This window comes from Schistocerca americana, chromosome 5 (genome assembly GCF_021461395.2).
Source record: "Schistocerca americana isolate TAMUIC-IGC-003095 chromosome 5, iqSchAmer2.1, whole genome shotgun sequence".
NCBI classification, from domain to species: Eukaryota; Metazoa; Arthropoda; class Insecta; order Orthoptera; family Acrididae; genus Schistocerca; species Schistocerca americana.
The window spans coordinates 125,742,521-125,761,585 of record NC_060123.1 but is presented as its reverse complement, the minus strand read 5'-3'; the positions used below and the strand labels follow the sequence as shown (position 1 = coordinate 125,761,585).

The 19,065-nt window shown below is 41.8% G+C and overlaps 1 protein-coding gene across 2 annotated transcripts in view; it reads left to right on the top strand.

The window, feature by feature from the left end:
- Positions 1-971: 971 nt before the first annotated feature.
- Positions 972-19,065, top strand: part of LOC124615748 — a 107,906-nt gene continuing 89,812 nt past the window's right edge. For both annotated transcript variants that reach the window (XM_047143834.1, XM_047143833.1), the window contains exon 1: positions 972-1,995. In XM_047143834.1, the coding sequence (XP_046999790.1) occupies positions 1,920-1,995 (76 nt within the window). In that variant the 5' untranslated portion in view covers positions 972-1,919. The remainder of the gene's footprint in view (positions 1,996-19,065) is intronic.

The window sequence follows — 19,065 nt, the reverse complement described above, 5'->3', positions numbered from 1 at the left end:
ATGAATACACTAAACAGATTCAGAAGGATGTAGGTTGCAGTCGGTACTGGGAGATGAAGAAGCTTGCACAGGATAGAGTAGCATGGAGAGCTGCATCAAACCAGTCTCTGGACTGAAGACCACAACAACAACAACAATTGAATTCGTACACGACGAAAAGTTTGGAGGTAAACAAATCACACATCAAAACAAAGATTTACAAAACCTCCAGTGTTGCCTATGGTACAGACTTTAAATTACCCAGAAGTATTAAAATAGGCTCAAGTAGGGTATAAAACATATTTTAAACCCAAAAATACCAATATATCTTATTTAGTTTGTTCAGCACAAAAATTTAAAACTTTTTTTTTTTTTTTTTGTTGTTGGACTAAAGTAACCCCGCAAGGACCAAAGTAACCCCGGTCGACGGTACACTGAAGTCACCCGCTGTCTGCCGGCCGAAGTGGCCGTGCGGTTAAAGGCGCTGCAGTCTGGAACCGCAAGACCGCTACGGTCGCAGGTTCGAATCCTGCCTCGGGCATGGATGTTTGTGATGTCCTTAGGTTAGTTAGGTTTAACTAGTTCTAAGTTCTAGGGGACTAATGACCTCAGCAGTTGAGTCCCATAGTGCTCAGAGCCATTTGAACCACCCGCTGTCTACCTCTACTTAAGTTTCGACGTTTTCTCTTCAGAATTTGGTTTTCGATAACAGGTTTTATTAAATTATCACATTAATGACGTAACACGACAAAGCCGACTGTGATGAATGGCGCAAAGCCAGTGAAACGCGGCCCACGTGTGTAGCGGTCGGCGCATCCTTTGGCAGCGCGAGCTTAACCTTGTCGACCGGCCGCGAAACGGGTTTCGTCAGAGCAGCACGTCAGAGGCCGGCCTGTGGCGTCACGCCAGCCGGCGGCGTTTTCTGCAATCCTCGGCTGCCTGCGCTGCGCTGCCTTAACAATTGCAGCACGAGCCGTCCCTCGCCGCAACATGTGGTGGCCAGTCGGCGAACGCGCGGGCAGGCGCTCAGTTTATCGCGACACATGACTGCCGTCGCGCGCGTGACTAAAGGCCATCTGTGCTGCTACAGCGAAGACAGACAGGTGTCCGTTCGACGCGACGTAACTAGTGCAGTGGCTCGCGCAGCATTCCTGTAAATCTTCTAGGCGCGTCAGGCGTAGAAAGTGGACCTTACTAGTAGAATCCCGAGGAAAACATATAAAGAACGGGAGAAAGGCATTATATCAAGTACAGTTTAACTATGTCGGAAGGAGTATGGTAAGATCCATTAGTATATTTGTTCGTACGTATCACAACTACTCCCGTGATAGGACCGCATCACTCGTAGAATATTTTTTTTAGGTTTGCTGTGGCTTGATCGGTAAAACATCCAGTCACTCATGTGCTATTCCATGTTTGGCTAAGCAACTGTCGTAATCTACTAATCGGATTTCAACGTTGCGGACTGTCAATTTCCATTTCATTTCCACGAAACATAATTCTCGACTCTATAAAATTTTAGTCGTCAGTTGTCCGTATAAAAATACAGACATCTGTTTCTTCATCATGTTTAAATCGCGTGAAATTTTTAATTATCCGCAACAATGTTCTGTTTGGCGTACATAATTGAAGTCTGTTGGGAAACGATACGTTCTGAGTGCTAGTTTTCAACGTGTGTCTGTCAACTGTTTCTGGTCGACTGTTCGAACTAGAGAACGTTATCGATTATTTTGTTGATTTGATTCGGCTGATGCTTTTAATGAACCTCTCTGGAGAAGGAGTGGCAGCCCTATGGAATCACCTGTGACAGCTCGATGAGCGATTACACGAGGTAGCAGCCTTATCACAGTAGTCTGAGACGCTGGTTCTTCGTTCACTTGATAACAGCGTAACAGCTAGTGTCGAACGTTTTTATTACTGACCTCGTCGAGACACTCGCAATGACGTGCACGGCATTTCTTCAGAAATGGAAACTGCTCACTTTCTTCATTCTGCTCACTGTTGCACACTCATATGGTAAGTGAACAATTTAGTATATGTATAAACGTCTTTAAAATATATGGAGGAATCGTAATTTGCAAGCAGATATTGTGTGGCATGATCTTCACTGAAACGTACAACCGTAAATACTACACCTCCAGTGTTGCTTTAGCTTCTTGTCCCTGTTATACGCAACTGTTTAGATACTTTGACTCGTCGTCTTCCTTTTCATGCGTAATCATTCAGTATGTGTATTTGGTATCAAAGAAAACTGATACGATTGTATGATACGTCAGTAGGAACTATCTCGTCTGAAAAGAAATATATCTGTTGTTACAGTAAGCAAGGCTGGATTTATTGCTGTTAATGTAAGATGCACCGGCGAATGAGCTTTAATAAGGTGTAATGACGTACATAAATTCGTCACAAATGGTACTTTTTTTGTATTAAAGCTGAGCGCGTAAGATATTATATATACATCGCCAGTTTCATTTGCACAACAAACGAAACTAAATAAAAGTCAGTTGTTGATTAGATTCATCCTTGTTGTATAGTGTCCTCGTCAAATCGTTATCTGTTCTCATATAATCTTCAGTAAGAATTATATACACTGCCGCTGACAGTGAAATTTTAAGTCTGTCGTATCTTGTGTTATCACGTTTTAGGGATATTCTGTAAATTTACATAAAAACCTTTTAAGGCAGACAAGTCTTGCAGTATTAACATGTACAATTTCAGTGCACACAAGTATTGCAGGCCAATTGTTCAAGCTTCAGGGAATTCTACGAATATTTTTATGCTGGAGATAAGATCAACGACAACAGCGTAGAAGCACTGTGTGGCTCGTGGCCTGTATAACATGTTCGTGTCACAGCTTTTATAACAGCGTGGACCTGAATATCAGTGGAGAGAACAGTGAGCGATGTTTTCTTTCAGCTTTACTGTTTATGATTTACCAGAAAGTGTGCCCAAGCAAAGTCAATGTGCTGCTCACTGCACCAATACTCAAAGATATACTTTTGGAGAGTTTTACCATTTTTATACTAATTTAACGCGGTAGCCTGTAGAATCTGCTGGCTATATGCAAATGAAAACGGAAACCTTCCGTTACATCCTTTCAAAAATTGTTTCCTCAACTTAATTCGCATGCGGTATTCCATTTTATCACCAGGTGAAAGTGTTCGGAAGTGTATCAGAAGACCACAAAAAAAGAAAAAACTGTCAACTTCTTCGTCTCTTTGTATCTTCTCTCTTCAAGTTTTGAAGAACATAGTTTTTCCTGATGTTCCATGTGCTGTACTGCTTGGCCGATAGCTTGTTCAATAAGTGTGAGGCGACGGGCTGTCTTCTGGTAGAAGATGATGGTCGTGATGAAGAACCTATACTACCAGTATGTTCTGTCAGTGACATTTTTTCAAGTTACAATTACCACTTCCATGCAGTTCTTTGTTGAGTAACTCGTCAAACGTACATTCACTGTCACTCCATTCGACGATATTGCCATCAGATTTTTAGAAGTGAACTACCCCCTTAAAACACAGAATCCTCTGAATAAAGCAGACATACACTGCTGCAGTCAGTAAGTTGGGAATCGGGTTTTCTCTTTGTCGTGGAATCCAAGTTAGTCCTAAATTTATACATTAACATTCCCACGTATTTTGTGCTGCTGTTGCTGAGTGATAACATTATGCGGGACTAAAAGTCCTTTAGTCTTGGAAGCCACATTGCGTAACTACCAATGCATGATACATTGCATAAAAAATTCACATGCTTTGCTTAATTCCGATTTTGTTTGAGGTACCAGTAGACTTGTCAGTCACTTAGAAGTGGGGCTTATAAACTTTATTTTTTTCGTATTGGTGTTGAAACTGTTGCAAAACAGTAAAAGTAATAAGTAATGTTGCGTTAGACAATTTTCAGATGCGTTATATGAGAACTACAGAAGTCGATGACTTCTGGAATATGGTCACTAGCTGCTAAAATGTTTGAAATTTTGCTAATTGCATAGGTTTGTAGAGAGACATTTGATGTATTTGCGTTTCTCATTCTGAATATATGTACAAACATTGTTGTTCTTCTATGTTGCAAGAATTGTTTGATAATGATTGCAAGTTCATAGGCGTTAATGCTGGTGGTTACGGAAAGCAAAACTATGTTGGAATAGTTAGGTCTTCAGCTTTTGGCAAAGAACAGTAGGTTATCAAGAATATAAAGTACTATTATCTGTCCATTTGGTATCATGCATTATAAACTGAGAATATTAACCACAGTAATGTACTCTTCTGTAGGCATGGCCGACTATATTGTCAAATGCATTTACTTATTACGCAGACTAATAATGGTCAACGTAAGCTTACAGGGACAACAGCTTCACAGCCAATGACGAATATCTAACCAAGCTGGCACGAGATGACCGCATCAGACTGCCATAAATATTGGCGGTCTCTTCAAAATGAATCTTTGTGGCCGATCGGGCTTAATTAAATCACAGTGTCGAATAAAAACACCTTTCAGCCGTCTAAATTTCCAATTACGTATTTTATTGAACAGCCAGTTTCGGCGTAATATTACGCGATCTTCAGGATCCCTCACCGGCGTGTAGGAAGATTCCCAGCTCTGGTCCAGACAAAATAGGGGCCAGCATTCATTGAATGGTATCAGTGACACAGAGATCCCTTATATCATAACTTCTTGGCTTAGAATTGGAAATTTAGATGGCTGAAGGGTGTTTTGATTTGACATTATGTACTGCATAGCTGAGGTCCTGCAACTATCTACATAAAGATGGACATACAGAGCCTTAATGTAAAATAAAGTTATTCTTTGCGAAATGAACGCTGTACGAAAAACAGTTCGCGTTTGCGTAATACTTCATTAATAATGTGGATTCACTGATAAGGTACCGTTGTGCCACACTCGCGCATTGAACGCTCTGCAGAAGTAAATGACTTGCAACTGTATAACGAGCAAGATAAAAGGTCTCAAAATCTGGAACATAGATGAGATTTGATTGTAATTCTTTTGTTGGATGATGATATCATAGATACATCAGAGTCCAAGACAATGAGTCACGAAACTCCCTCCATTTTTCTGAAAATTCGTTACTGCAGCGCCGCCAAGCTTGTATAAACCTTGAAACCATTATGTTTTGTATTTGCATTCAAAATGCAGATTAGGAGGTATTTTGGAGCTTATCGTGGCGCTATAAATATAGGAAGGCGTTTTATAATGTGGGATGAAATAAAAAGTTTTTCCTTTTTTGGGCAATGCTGTACTGATAACAGAAAGAAATGTAAACCCACTCTCTTTCTTCAAAGCGAATTGTAGTAGTCTTCAGTGACAGATTTGTATAAGAAATGAAAACCATGAAAGATGTAAGGCAACCTGTTCACTGAAAAGGGAATGAAGGAATAAAAGAATTGTTTGCGCTATCAACAATTCAAAATTAGCGCAATACGATTCACTGATGATGCAGCCGTGATAATTGTGAACCGGAATTGGGTTTATTCTCAACTTAATGGCATATATGTCATCTGTAGGTTAAGATACGCACATAAATAATAATAAATCGTAGTAAGTGGACATGTTGAAGGAAATGTTAACAGCTGGGTAAGAGAATCTGGAAGGGACATGTACATTTTGATATCTGAGAAACAAATCAGATAAACATGATAGGTACACGCAAGGCATAGAAGCAAGAATAAGGCCAAAAAATCTTTTATAAGAGTAAATAGTCGCTGATGTCCAGCTATGGAAAAAAAAAAGAAACTTGAAGCAACTCGAGAAACAAGCAGTCCACGGAGCAGATTATCATAAGTACACCTCAAGCACACGGGTATACTCAACTCTGTTCCTTTTCAACTTCAACATATCAGGTCACAATTCATTTCTTGTGTTGAAGTATTCGCGATACTACACCCATGACTCAGCTACAACGTGTATATTACTTTGCACTCAGATTTTGTTATTACACTCCTGGAAATGGAAAAAAGAACACATTGACACTAGTGTGTCAGACCCAACATACTTGCTCCGGACACTGCGAGAGGGCTGTACAAGCAATGATCACACGCACGGCACAGCGGACACACCAGGAACCGCGGTGTTGGCCGTCGAATGGCGCTAGCTGCGCAGCATTTCTGCACCGCCGCCGTCAGTGTCAGCCAGTTTGCCGTGGCTTACGGAGCTCCATCGCAGTCTTTAACACTGGTAGCATGCCGCGACAGCGTGGACGTGAACCTTATGTGCAGTTGACGGACTTTGAGCGAGGGCGTACAGTGGGCATGCGGGAGGCCGGGTGGACGTACCGCCGAATTGCTCAACACGTGGGGCGTGAGGTCTCCACAGTACATCGATGTTGTCGCCAGTGGTCGGCGGAAGGTGCACGTGCCCGTCGACCTGGGACCGGACCGCAGCGACGCACGGATGCACGCCAAGACCGTAGGATCCTACGCAGTGCCGTAGGGGACCGCACCGCCACTTCCCAGCAAATTAGGGACACTGTTGCTCCTGGGGTATCGGCAAGGACCATTCGCAACCGTCTCCATGAAGCTGGGCTACGGTCCCGCACACCGTTAGGCCGTCTTCCGCTCACGCCCCAACATCGTGCAGCCCGCCTCCAGTAGTGTCGCGACAGGCGTGAATGGAGGGACGAATGGAGACGTGTCGTCTTCAGCGATGAGAGTCGCTTCTGCCTTGGCGCCAATGATGGTCGTATGCGTGTTTGGCGCCGTGTAGGTGAGCGCCACAATCAGGACTGCATACGACCGAGGCGCACAGGGCCAACAACCGGCATCATGGTGTGGGGAGCGATCTCCTACACTGGCCGTACACCACTGGTGATCGTCGAGGGGACACTGAATAGTGCACGGGACATCCAAACCGTCATCGAACCCATCGTTCTACCATTCCTAGACCGGCAAGGGAAGTTGCTGTTCCAACAGGACAATGCACGTCCGCATGTATCCCGTGCCACCCAACGTCCTCTAGAAGGTGTAAGTCAACTACCCTGGCCAGCAAGATCTCCGGATCTGTCCCCCATTGAGCATGTTTGGGACTGGATGAAGCGTCGTCTCACGCGGTCTGCACGTCCAGCACGAACGCTGGTCCAACTGAGGCGCCAGGTGGAATTGGCATGGCAAGCCGTTCCACAGGACTACATCCAGCATCTCTACGATCGTCTCCATGGGAGAATAGCAGCCTGCATTGCTGCGAAAGGTGGATATACACTGTACTAGTGCCGACATTGTGCATGCTCTGTTGCCTGTGTCTATGTGCCTGTGGTTCTGTCAGTGTGATCATGTGATGTATCTGACCCCAGGAATGTGTCAATAAAGTTTCCCCTTCCTGGGACAATGAATTCACGGTGTTCTTATTTCAATTTCCAGGAGTGTATATGATAACACTAGCAGAAAAAAATGGTTCAAATGGCTCTGAGCACTATGGGACTTAACTGCTGTGATCAGCAGTCCCCTAGAACTTAGAACTACTTAAATCTAACTAACCTAAGGACACCACACACATCCATGCCCGAGGCAGGATTCGAACCTGTGACCGTAGAGGTCGCGCGGTTCCAGACTGTAGCGCCTAGAACCGACATTTGCAGAAGGTGGGATATAAGTCTAAATAGATTTTCCTATCCACACTGGAAAATTGGAAAATGCATCCCACCGTTAGTCACCGGAAAATATGGAAGCAACAGCATAAAAAATTGTAATTTCTCAGTTGACATAATGCCGTTCTTCTGTTATTACACGCATGCTGCTTGGTGATATAGCATTGTTCTTGTGTTATTACATGCATGCTGCTTGGTGATGTAGCATTGTTGCAACTATTGAAAGATTGCGTTTTTTGTCCTTATAGAGTTATCAACTGTTTATTCACAGCGCATCCCTCAAGATCTGCCTTGCAGAACTTTCAAAGGAGCATCTATTGTTAAGTCACGTTTTAACACCAAAAATGCAGCTAAAATACCTTCTACACCTTCTAAAAATTTTTGCCGTTTAGTATCCGTTGATAACTTGTACTTTACTTCTGATACTGAATCTGTAAGCTTTATTATACAAACTATATTTAATACCTAATCGATGTAATTGTGTATTGATTTCTGTTTGTATATAACTGATTGTAATTATAATGAAAACATTGTAAATTTCAGGGTAATAGCCAAGGGAACTTTTTTTTAAATAAATCTGTTATAGTGGAAGTGGAAGTTTCAGGTAAAGTATACCATCACTGGTGATAGTGCACCTTCACTGGCTCGATTAGTGAAAGTGGACTACTGATTCCAGTTCTGTTCAATAATCAGCCTCGACCTGTAATGATGGAGCTAGTACTTCTGATGTAGCTGCCGTAAATGTCAATGATTTTCCTCCCTTGCATGCAATAACCGATCGCAGTTCCACTACCCACGAATGTGATCTGCAAACAAAACAAAAAGACCTTAGGACACAACTGAAGACTGCTCAGACGATGATACATCACAATCCAACCGTAAACAAAAGAGCAGTGTAATGCTGGCGCGGGTGAGGACATTGTAAACACGTGTAAGTGAGATCAGCAGCAGTGCCTATTAGGATACTATGAGAAAAATAGGCCTTGAAGAACGAGCCTTCAAGTGTAGTTACGAACGTTGCTTTGGGAATCAGCGCAAGTATCTATGTCAACTGTCAGAGGACTGAGCGGGTCCAGACACGACGTGGCGTTCCTCAGGGAAGTCCGCAACCCATGTTTCTATTCGTTCTTTCCTTGGACCCGTTACTCCGCAGTCTTCACGCCAATCTAACCGGGATCACGCTAGCAGGTCACAAAACAGTCACCAACGCCTACGCTGATGATGTAGATGTTGTATTACGGAACACTGATGCCATTTTCAAAGTAGAACTGCTTATTAAAAAGTACTGCAGCGTTTCGGGAGCTAAAACCAGTGACAATAAGAGCAGACTTCTAAACTTACGGAGCTTCAAACGCATTAACGTCAGCTGGGCAACACCGGTCACTCAGTGTAAATCACTTGGGACAACCCTGACTACGTGTCCAATAAAAATGGCGGCTATTAATTGGAGAACCACATCCGGAGATATTCAAGGATCCACCAGAGAAAACCTGCTCCTAGCTTTAAATCAACATCAGAGAATTATTTCTTTAACTGCCTTCTATCAAAAGCTTCTTATACGGCGCAAATATTCCCACTCTCCAACATGATACCTGGAAAGATAAGGTCAACCGTCACTAACTACCTATGGCGAGGTGAAGTGTTCAAAGTGGACGGGAGAACAGCTACCTAGATCCCAGAAATGGAAGGTTGGGTTTAACTGACATAAAGAACCAGTCCTCTGCTCTTTTCCTCAAAAGGGCCGCTAGTATTCTCAACGAAAATGCTACAAGCATTACAACTTATTTGAAATTCTTAGGCCTGCAAGTCTCCATGTATCAGTCAACGTGCAAAAAACCAATCGCCGGCACCGTCATGTGCGAACATACTGTCGACCTGAGTTAGATCAGAAGCGAAATCACTAATTCGAGGCAGTTAACGGGCCAAGCCATTCTGTGCCTCAGAAATAAAAACGAGGAGAAGAACAAAAAGAGGGAAAACATCCGCATTTACTGGATAACTATATGGAAGAATATCAACCTGTGCGGTCTATCATCCGATGTCAAAATAGCATGGTACAAATCAGTCAACAATACAACTTGCACCAACGAACGATTACACTCAATAGGGATTAGCCAAACAAATCTTTGTCTCAGATGTAATCTCCTTGACACGACAGTACACAGATTTACGTGTGCTGGACATGTGCAGAACTGGAAATTGTTAAGAAAACAATTGGCTTTTCTGGCAAGATCATCCACAGAAAATTTTCAGCCTCTGATACTTTTCAGGCCACAAATACAGCATTTTCCTGCAACAAAAAACAGCTCCATTCATTGGTTAATGGGAAAATACGGTAGCTTTATCACCAATGACTTAGGACCGACAACATAACTGATTTTCACATGTACATGAAAAATGTGTATGACGGATTAGTTAAGTATTCTGGCCATATAAAGACATATGGCAACATGCTCAAAATTCTCTTTGAACGGCTGGGCATTGGCTAACAACTAATAGCAAACAAACGCCTCTGATTTATGTTACAAAAAGGAAGAAGCAAAGACGCTACATGATTCAGTTTATCTTTTAATTTTAAATACATATAAACGCAGCAAAAAATGAAGGAGGCATTGAAATTTATTTTTCACATTTATTAAGGGAACCAATTTATACATTTTGTGATTATCCTCAAAACGCATTTCAGTTCTAATTGTTCCCAAGATACGAAACCAATAATTAAAAATAAAAAGCAAACACAAATTACATATAACGCTAATAGGTGACAGGTACGGGGTGACATTGAGGCCACCAGGCCTTAGAATTATTGACCCCTGCCCTCTTTGCCGACGCTTGCCTGCCACTGAAAAAAAAGTGGTAAAAAGTGGCTACGATACCTGGCTTTCACAAAAAAAAAAAACGATGGTAGAGCACCTGCCCGCGAAAGGCAATGGTCCTGAGTTCGCGTCTCGGTCCGGCAAACAGTTTTAATCTTCCAGGAAGTTTCGTATCAGCGCACACTCCGCTGCAGAGTGAAAATCTCATTTTAATAACAAAACAGTCGTACTTCGAAAGTTGCATTAATCACTTGTAGTTTGAAAACATAGTCATATTATGTAAAATTTATTGCAGCAAGGACGTGCACCCTGGCACTTTGAGCTCCACAACACATTTTTGTTTTGCAAAAGCATGTCAGAGCCGGACATTTTTGCTAGAAGTTGCATTTGAAGAATCCCTGGCCGCTTTCCGTCGACTTAGACGTCGCAACTGTCCTCAGGGCAATAGTTTGCTCTGCTGGAACTTCCTCCTCTGAGATTATTCTCGGAGGGCAAGTACTGAACTGGGACCCGAAACAAATGTTGTAGTTGTAGCCGCAATGGCATTTCGTATCGTCCCTTCCATAATTATTTAAAAACAAACAATTTATTACCGTGTGTATAGTTGACTCAGCACACCATCTCTCGCCCAGATTGGGTATAAACCATCGGCCGTTGTCTCGAGGGCGACTCCCAAGACAGACCTAGCATCTCCTCCTCCTCTACCGAATTCGGGAACTGGAACTCTCACAGTATAGCCCTTTTCCACTGAACACTGCCGCATTCTTTGCGCTTGTTCTTCTAAGCACTTGTACACTAAAGTTCTGTGTTTTTAATACCACGAGTTGACTCGTCTAAATCAGTCAGGACTACTTTCTTTCTCTCTGTTCTCAACCTCTGTTCCTGTTGGTATGTTATCCTCTTGCAATGTAGATTTCCTGAGATCATTATCCTGTAACGTTTCAGTCCGCCTTACTGCTAACACTCACTTGATTAATTATATTTTCGAGGTCATCCTCAGAGTGATCGTTCATCGATGCTTCAGGAGGTAAATTTGTTGAAGACAAATCATGTTTAGGAGGGCAGCCAAACCTCGCTTCATATGGACATCTTTTAATTCCAAAATATGCAGCGCTATTCTTCATTAGCTGCAGAAATCTTACTGTATGCCTCCACCCCAAGGTATTGTGCTCGTGCAGACATGTAGTTAGTATATTTTGTGTGTCTTGATTTGCTCGGTCTACGATGCCTTGGCTCTGACAGTGTCTAGGTTTACTGTGGACAATCTTAAAATTGGGCCATGGTTCAGTTACGCTGCCCATTATCTTGTTAACGAACTCCCTGCCATTGTCAGACTGCAATATTGAGGGACCACCTAACAACGTAAAAATGTGAATAATGTTATCGCATACCTCTTCAGCTGTTTTAGACTTCAGTGGCCTGGGAACAATGAATTGAGGTGGTCCAGATAAACCATTACGAATTTGTAATCTCCATTTGGTTGCGATTGGGAGTCGATGAGATCAGCTTCTGAAATGTAGCTTCTTGAAGAGCACTGGCTTCACTGCTATTCCTTTTTCTGACCTTTTTGCTTTTGTAAACAAGGCTCGCACACACTAAGATAAATTTGGACATCTCTCAATGTTACAGAGCCTTGACTTCAAGTATTTCATCATTCGGTCGCGTCTACTCATTTCACTTCCAGCACTTCACATCTCTTCAAAAACTTGTAATCGTTGCCGTCCCTCTTTCACCCAGATTTTAGTGATTTGACTCGTACTTTTCTCTGTCCATGAAGCCAGATTTATAAATGAGATTTCCCCATTCCACTCTAAGATGTTCGTAGAACTTCACTAATTGAACCATAGCTGCACTGATGTCAATCGCAACTGCACTACTACCAGCCACATCTGCACTACTGTAAACTGTAACTACACTACTGTCAACTAGTGATGGGGAGCTCGTGAATGAGTCGTTCAAATGGACGCTTCACTCCAGTGAAGTGTGAACTAACCACTCAATTTCAATGAACTGGTACTTCAAACTCTTCACAGATAGCACACTCCACACTTTCTTCAAGTTCACTCACTCTCTTCCCCTCTCCCTCATCCCATTACATCGACGTTACGTCACTCATTCTCCCTTCACTTCAGTCCCCCCTCTACAGCCTGTCGACGAATCGCGCGGCGTTTGTGGGAAACTATAGGTTTGCGAGGGGTTGGGGAGGTGAGGGACGATGGGAAGGCAGCGTCAGCTGCTTCCTGCAGTGCTGACATCATTACCCGTGACTATTTGTGCAGTTCAGTTATACTTCGCGTCTACCGGTAGCCTACCGTTGGCAGCGCTTTCGGACAAATTAATATTACAGATACAAACGAAGAGGCTGGCTGTGTGAGCACGCACAGCCAACATGAAAATAAAAGTTTTGTTAATAACACTGAAAGAGGGATTTTACCTGAAATCATACCAATTACTACAGGTGACAGTTTACGTTTTGAATTTGGAGGGTTATATTATTCTCAACAAAATAAAATCTACAGGAAAACTTCTGAATAATTACTTAACATAGATATATAGACTTTGTGACAGTGATAAACATACTCGATTTTGGATTAAATTTTAAAAGGAACATGAAATTGGACTGCATTTTGTTGGTAGCCCTAGTTTTTCAGTCCATGAATACAACAAATAATGTTTCACTTGGCTGATGAAGACTTTTTTGGGCGTTTCATGAGAAAATGTCGAGCAAGATTAAATGTAATACCTTCTTTATATGTGACAGGCTTCTCTGTTTATCTTTCCTTTGTCCCCTTCGACCACGCTCTATTTAAGTTAGCTCAGACGCTGTAAGAGCGTAAAACGTTGCGTGCACGTTACTGCATAGTTCGGCCATCTGTTGGTAAAATTATGAAGTATTGCGAACCTTTAGTGTACGAGCGAGCGTAGCCGCGGGTGAGCGGCGAACTGGGCAACCTCGCCAGGCTTCCGTACTTCATGAATGAACTACTTCATTTGAACGCTTCACGGCAAAGAGTGAAATGAATGAAGTAGTTCACGGGAATCAACGAGTTCGACCCATCTCTACTGTCAACCATAACTGCACTGCTTTATAACATATCAATAACGAGCTGACGACAATTACATTCACGCTGATGCGTGGTAGCGTTGTTGGACGCATCTGTAATAATCCGGGAGCAGCGATGGTACACCTTCGTTAGTGGATAATAACATGCTACTGTACATTTTCCCTAGTCGAGTACAGTGGACGTGCTATTTTCAGTTTATGGTAAGCTCTTACCGATCATTCTAGTGATGGTGCACTTCCTCTAGGGAAGGTTTACCTTCCCTAATCATACACTTCCACTATAACAGGTGGATAGCAATGACGAAATGGCAGTAGCTGTGCCATTGTTCACCTTTGCGTGTGGAGAGTCTCCGTCACGTAGCGATAAGAGAGGAAGCAGAGCAGCTTGAGTGATGAAAGAGTGCGGAAGTGTTCGTGGGGCGCTCCCGCATTATAAGTGGTTCCGGAAACGGGTCGTGGTTCTCAAATAACAGCAGCAGCAACAACGGCAGCTCAGCATTGTCGTCGGCTACATTCTTCGTCGTCTGCACAAGTACATTATAAGACTTAACTGACAGATATAGGAATGTAGAGGCTTTCCCCAGTTACATTTCTTTCACAAAGTATGACTAATTTGAATAATAACCTGCAATAGTTAAAACTTGTAGGGCACCTGTGTTGTCATTGTCCTCAGATATTATTACCAGGCAGGGTCCCTTTTCTTTTCCAATGCAATCACCGACAGTCGTATGACTATAAAAATTGATTCACTATTTACTGTGTTCAAATGTGTGTGAAATCTTACGGGACTTAACTGCTAAGGTCATCAGTCCCGAAGCTTACACACTATTTAACCTAAATTATTCTAAGGACAAACACACACACCCATGCCCGAGGGAAGACTCGAACCTCAGCCGGGACCAGCCGCACAGTCCATGACTGCAGCGCCTTAGTCCACTCGGCTTCACTGTTTACTGCCAGTTTTGTGTGGTTGCTAATGACCGGTTTCAGTCTAAATTTTCTGCCTCAAAAACTGTTCAGGCTTGTATTGCATAACAGAGGCTATACTAATTTGGAAATTTTAGTATTAACTTCATTTACTTAAAGTGACGTAAGATTTCACTGGCAAAACTAATAACTAAAGATACAGCACAAACTGAGATTGCGCAATTTCACTTATTCTGTATTTAGCTTCTCGAGTGACTTCTGCTGGCTTGCTATGTACTTTATTGTTGTTATTTTACAAGTGAAATCAGTTGATCATTTGCTGGTAGTAAATTCAGTTCAATCTTTCAATAATCAAAACTAAATGGTTTGCTTTATTCAAAATTTTGGATTACGTTACACTGAGATTACTGAAAGTCATTTTATACATCACAAAGTTTAAGTTAAGCCAGTCATTTATTTAACTAGTACCTCCATTTAACTATACTTTCAAATTTTATTGTTTCAGAATAAGTAACTGCAAACTCAATGCTTTCTGATTCATTTATTTTCTTGAAAACTGTCGTGTTGTGGAACAGCGTGACACTCTTCTGTTGCCAAGCCAGTGACTATTTGCTTCAATTTCTTTGCCATTGCCTTTCTTAAGATTCTGGAGATTCATTGCCCTAACGGGCTGGGGGCCGTTTATTTATCCCCTTTTTTAGTTAATCGGTGTTTTATTTGTATGATCTGTGATTGTTGTAGTAAATATTACATGGTACCCTTTTCCCCTCTGTGCAGTTCGTGTGAGCGATTGCAGTATATTCTACTCATTTAAAAATTATCATAATTAAGTTCACAATACATTCTTCCTTCAGAAGAGTCTGTTGTACACTTTCCTCCAATTAACCGGTGGTATTTTCCTTCGGTAACGATAGCCTTACTCACTGTAAAATTTCATTAGGCATATGCGATCACGGTCAGTTATATTGCGATTCAGCAGGCCGATTAGGAAGGGGGAGATCGCAACTTCATGGTTGGAACAAAGCCAAGTCCCTGTCATTACGTACTGTGCGATGTGGAGCTCCGTGTCACAGTTTTTCTCATGTCTGCCTGAAATTATTCACCGACGTACTGCATATTGAACGAGAAGACGCACAGTTTAGCACACAAGAGAAATTCACCAAACAAGAGGTATTTCTGGTGCTTGTACGAAGTGTGGGCTACATAAAAAGAATTTTTAAAGAACGTTTTATAGAGGACACGAGTTGACGTAGACTCAGCTAGATTCCTGATGGTGAGACGGCCAGCATAATGACTTTCTGTGAGCTAAATGACTAACAACTGTAAATGTTTAAAACATTCACTAAAAATTCGTTTTATGTAGCCTATACTTCGTAAAAATACCAAAAACACCTCTTGGTGAATTCCTCTTGTGTGCTAAACTGTGCATCTTCTCGTTCACCGTTCATACACAACTGTTTGACACCGTGTCAGTTTGGGACAAAACATTCCATTTTCACACGATTCCTCAAATCCTGTCATAAGAAATGACATCCTCTTTTAGCCATCACATCTAGTTGTTACAGAAAAGATACTTTTACATTTTATGCTGTTATTAAAACCAAGAAATATGGAAACAGTATTAAGACAAAAAGCAGAACATATTTAAAAGTGTTGTTTCCATTAACTATGAAAATTGTTGAAGTGAATCAGATAATATTATTTTCAAAATCTTCGTAATTCATCGAATTTCGATTCTGAGGACCAATGTAAACCCCAGCTCTCTGCACTGATTCTCCTTACCAGTTAACAAAATTTTTCACATCTGTAACTAGCTATACAGGGTGTTTCTGTAAGAACGTGCAAAAATGTAACAGGACATAGATATTGCTCCACTGGATAGTTTGATGTAGGAAACATGGGGTCGGAGAAGCAAGCTTAATGAGATATGGAAGTAAACTTTTCTACCGCTTTATCTAACATAAGTGTTTCCGGAACCGCGCTGCTGCTACGGTCGCAGTTTCGAATCCTGCCTTGGGCATGGATGTGTGTGATGTCCTTAGGTTAGTTAGGTTTAAGTAGTTCTAAGCCTAAGGGACTGGTGACCTCAGATGTTAAGTCCCATAGTGCTTGGAGCCATTTGAACATAACTGTTTTCCAGCTAATTTACAACTAACATGCGTACAAGTCTACACGTACTGTACTGTTTATTAACATGTACATTCTTCATTTCCTTGAACTGATTACTAGAAAATCTACCTAGCCGTCTGAATGGTCACCTGTACTTGATATTCATGCAAAGAATTCTTACCTGAGTTGTTGGATAACGTACCTTTGGCTGTTCGTGAGAGGATGTTGATACAGCATGGCAGTGCATCGCCTCCCTTCAGTGTGGATGTCCGCAACCAAATGCTGTGTTTCCTGTTCGCAGGATTGGAAGGGGAGGTCATATTCCATGATCTACGAGATTACCTGACCTGAATCCTCCCCATTATTTTCTACGGGGATATCTAAAGTGGCTTCTGTATGAGTCCCCAGTGGATACGGAGATGGAATTAGTTGCCAAAATTGAAGCTGCCTGAGTTGTGATTCGAAACACACCAGGGATATTTGTCAAGGTGCGCCAGAATTTTATTCGCCGAGGAATTGAGATTGATGGCCCTCAGTTTCAGCATATTTTGTAACATGCAGTACAAATTGTACTTTCATTATGTCAGTTATGCTAGTTGTAGCTAACTGTAACTAATGTAAATAAAAAATTACACAGTAATGTGATTTTATTTCTATCATCTTATCTCGCTTCTCTGTCTCCAGGTTCCCTACCTCAAACTGTATACTGGAGCATCCTCTATGTCCTGTTAAATTTTTGCATGCTCTTACAGAAACACTTCGCTGAAAGACGTGTTGGGTGTTAAATGCCGAGACAAACTGAAAATTGATGGCACTTGATACAACTTTAGTTCCACGCCGAAAGCATCAGTTTAATAACATACAGGTGGCAAATGTTTATTGCGTAACTTTGTATGGTCGTTTTTCTCATACCTGATCATTAGAAAAACTGTTACCACTACTTGTGACTGCGTAAAACGAAAGTTGTATCATGGACCGAAAGATATAAAAACAATGTACTTAATATGTAATAACTCATGCAACTGATGACACTTAATAAAAACTGTGAATTTTATATACATGTAAATATTCTTATCAGCAAACTTTTGGTGTTTTGGAAACAGTTTCTGTTGTTGCTCTAAATATTAATTCTTCTCCATGCTTTTCCGCGCAACCAACATTTACTCCCAATCTTGAGGCCCTAACACTGGCCTACTTTTTCCACTGTACGCTCTCTTCTCTGTGTTTCACAGTGACAGTCCTTTGCTCCTCTGAATGATAACATGTTTTTACGTCATGAATGTGTAATACGAGCTTGTCCAACTTGACTAATGAGGCATCTATAGTCCGCCTCGGTAGCTGAGTGGCCATATAATAAAAGTATTGTACCCCTTCCTTTATCCTTTTCCTTTTTGTAATAAAACGTTCAGAGGCGTATTTAATTTTTGTTCGTGGCTGAATTGGTGGCAAACAACCGTCCTAGTTAGCTCTTAGGGCGAAAGTGGCGGTGGCACTACCTTTGCTTTTTTTAGGTTAGATAGATTTTTGGGGGTAGAATGGGTGATAAGGGCCAACGCCTGAAGTGGAAGAGGTCTAAAGAATAACAAAAAGGTGTAAAACGATAATCCTAATGTGCGGCGGCGGGTGGAATAATTCTTTTTAAATTGTGTTCCTTTTATTTATTTAATGCTGTTGTTTGCCGTTCTCAACACTGGCTCTCTAACTACAATATTGGCAACCACAAAGTGATTAGCAAAACGTGAAGCCTGTAATTAGAATTCCTAGTGCCCACTTCATCTGAGAAATACATTTATAGCTACAGCTTATAGCTCTGAGGAATTACGAGATTGTCTGGGATTCATAATCAAAAACCATTCTCTCTAAAATGTTCACTATATTCTGAAAGTCACAGACCAAAATAATCCACACAATCCAACTACCAAAGCACTTCAGAGTCTAATGCGCTGATGCAACTATAACTGTTCAAATTAAATGTTTAAGTGAATTCTCGCCATAATTTGATGATAATGTTCATCAAACGCCACGCTAAATAATGGTAGAATGTCTGTCCCGTGGCGGCACATGAAAATACGACATATGCAAACTGAAGACAGATCATTAAAGTCTTTCCAGAATTAACACTTCACTCGAAAACGATTTCATTGTTACGCGTATCCCGAGTAACTTATTACGGCATCCGAGGCTTTTTTTGCAATGATACCGACGCGACGCGACTCCCGGCACAGGTGGTGCGCTAATCAGCATCTGGAGAGAACTGGGGCCTTTTTCTCTCCCGCAGCATTCTTATATATAAAGCCGCGGTGCGGACGGCTAAGGGAACGCCTGATCAAATCCGCTCTCCCGACTAGCCGCTGGGCTAGTAATGCACCACTTTAAGTTATCGAATAAATCATTGCTTCCTTTGCTGATGGCCGATGAAGCTCTAAATTTAAATGTGCAATCAGCACACAGGTAAGTAATCATAATAAAAGTCTGACGTGGCTAAGTCAAATATTTTTGGCGAGAGAATTAATTTAATTACACTACACGCAGTAGACGAGCTCTGAACTTGCCCTTTGGAGATACACTATCGCTAT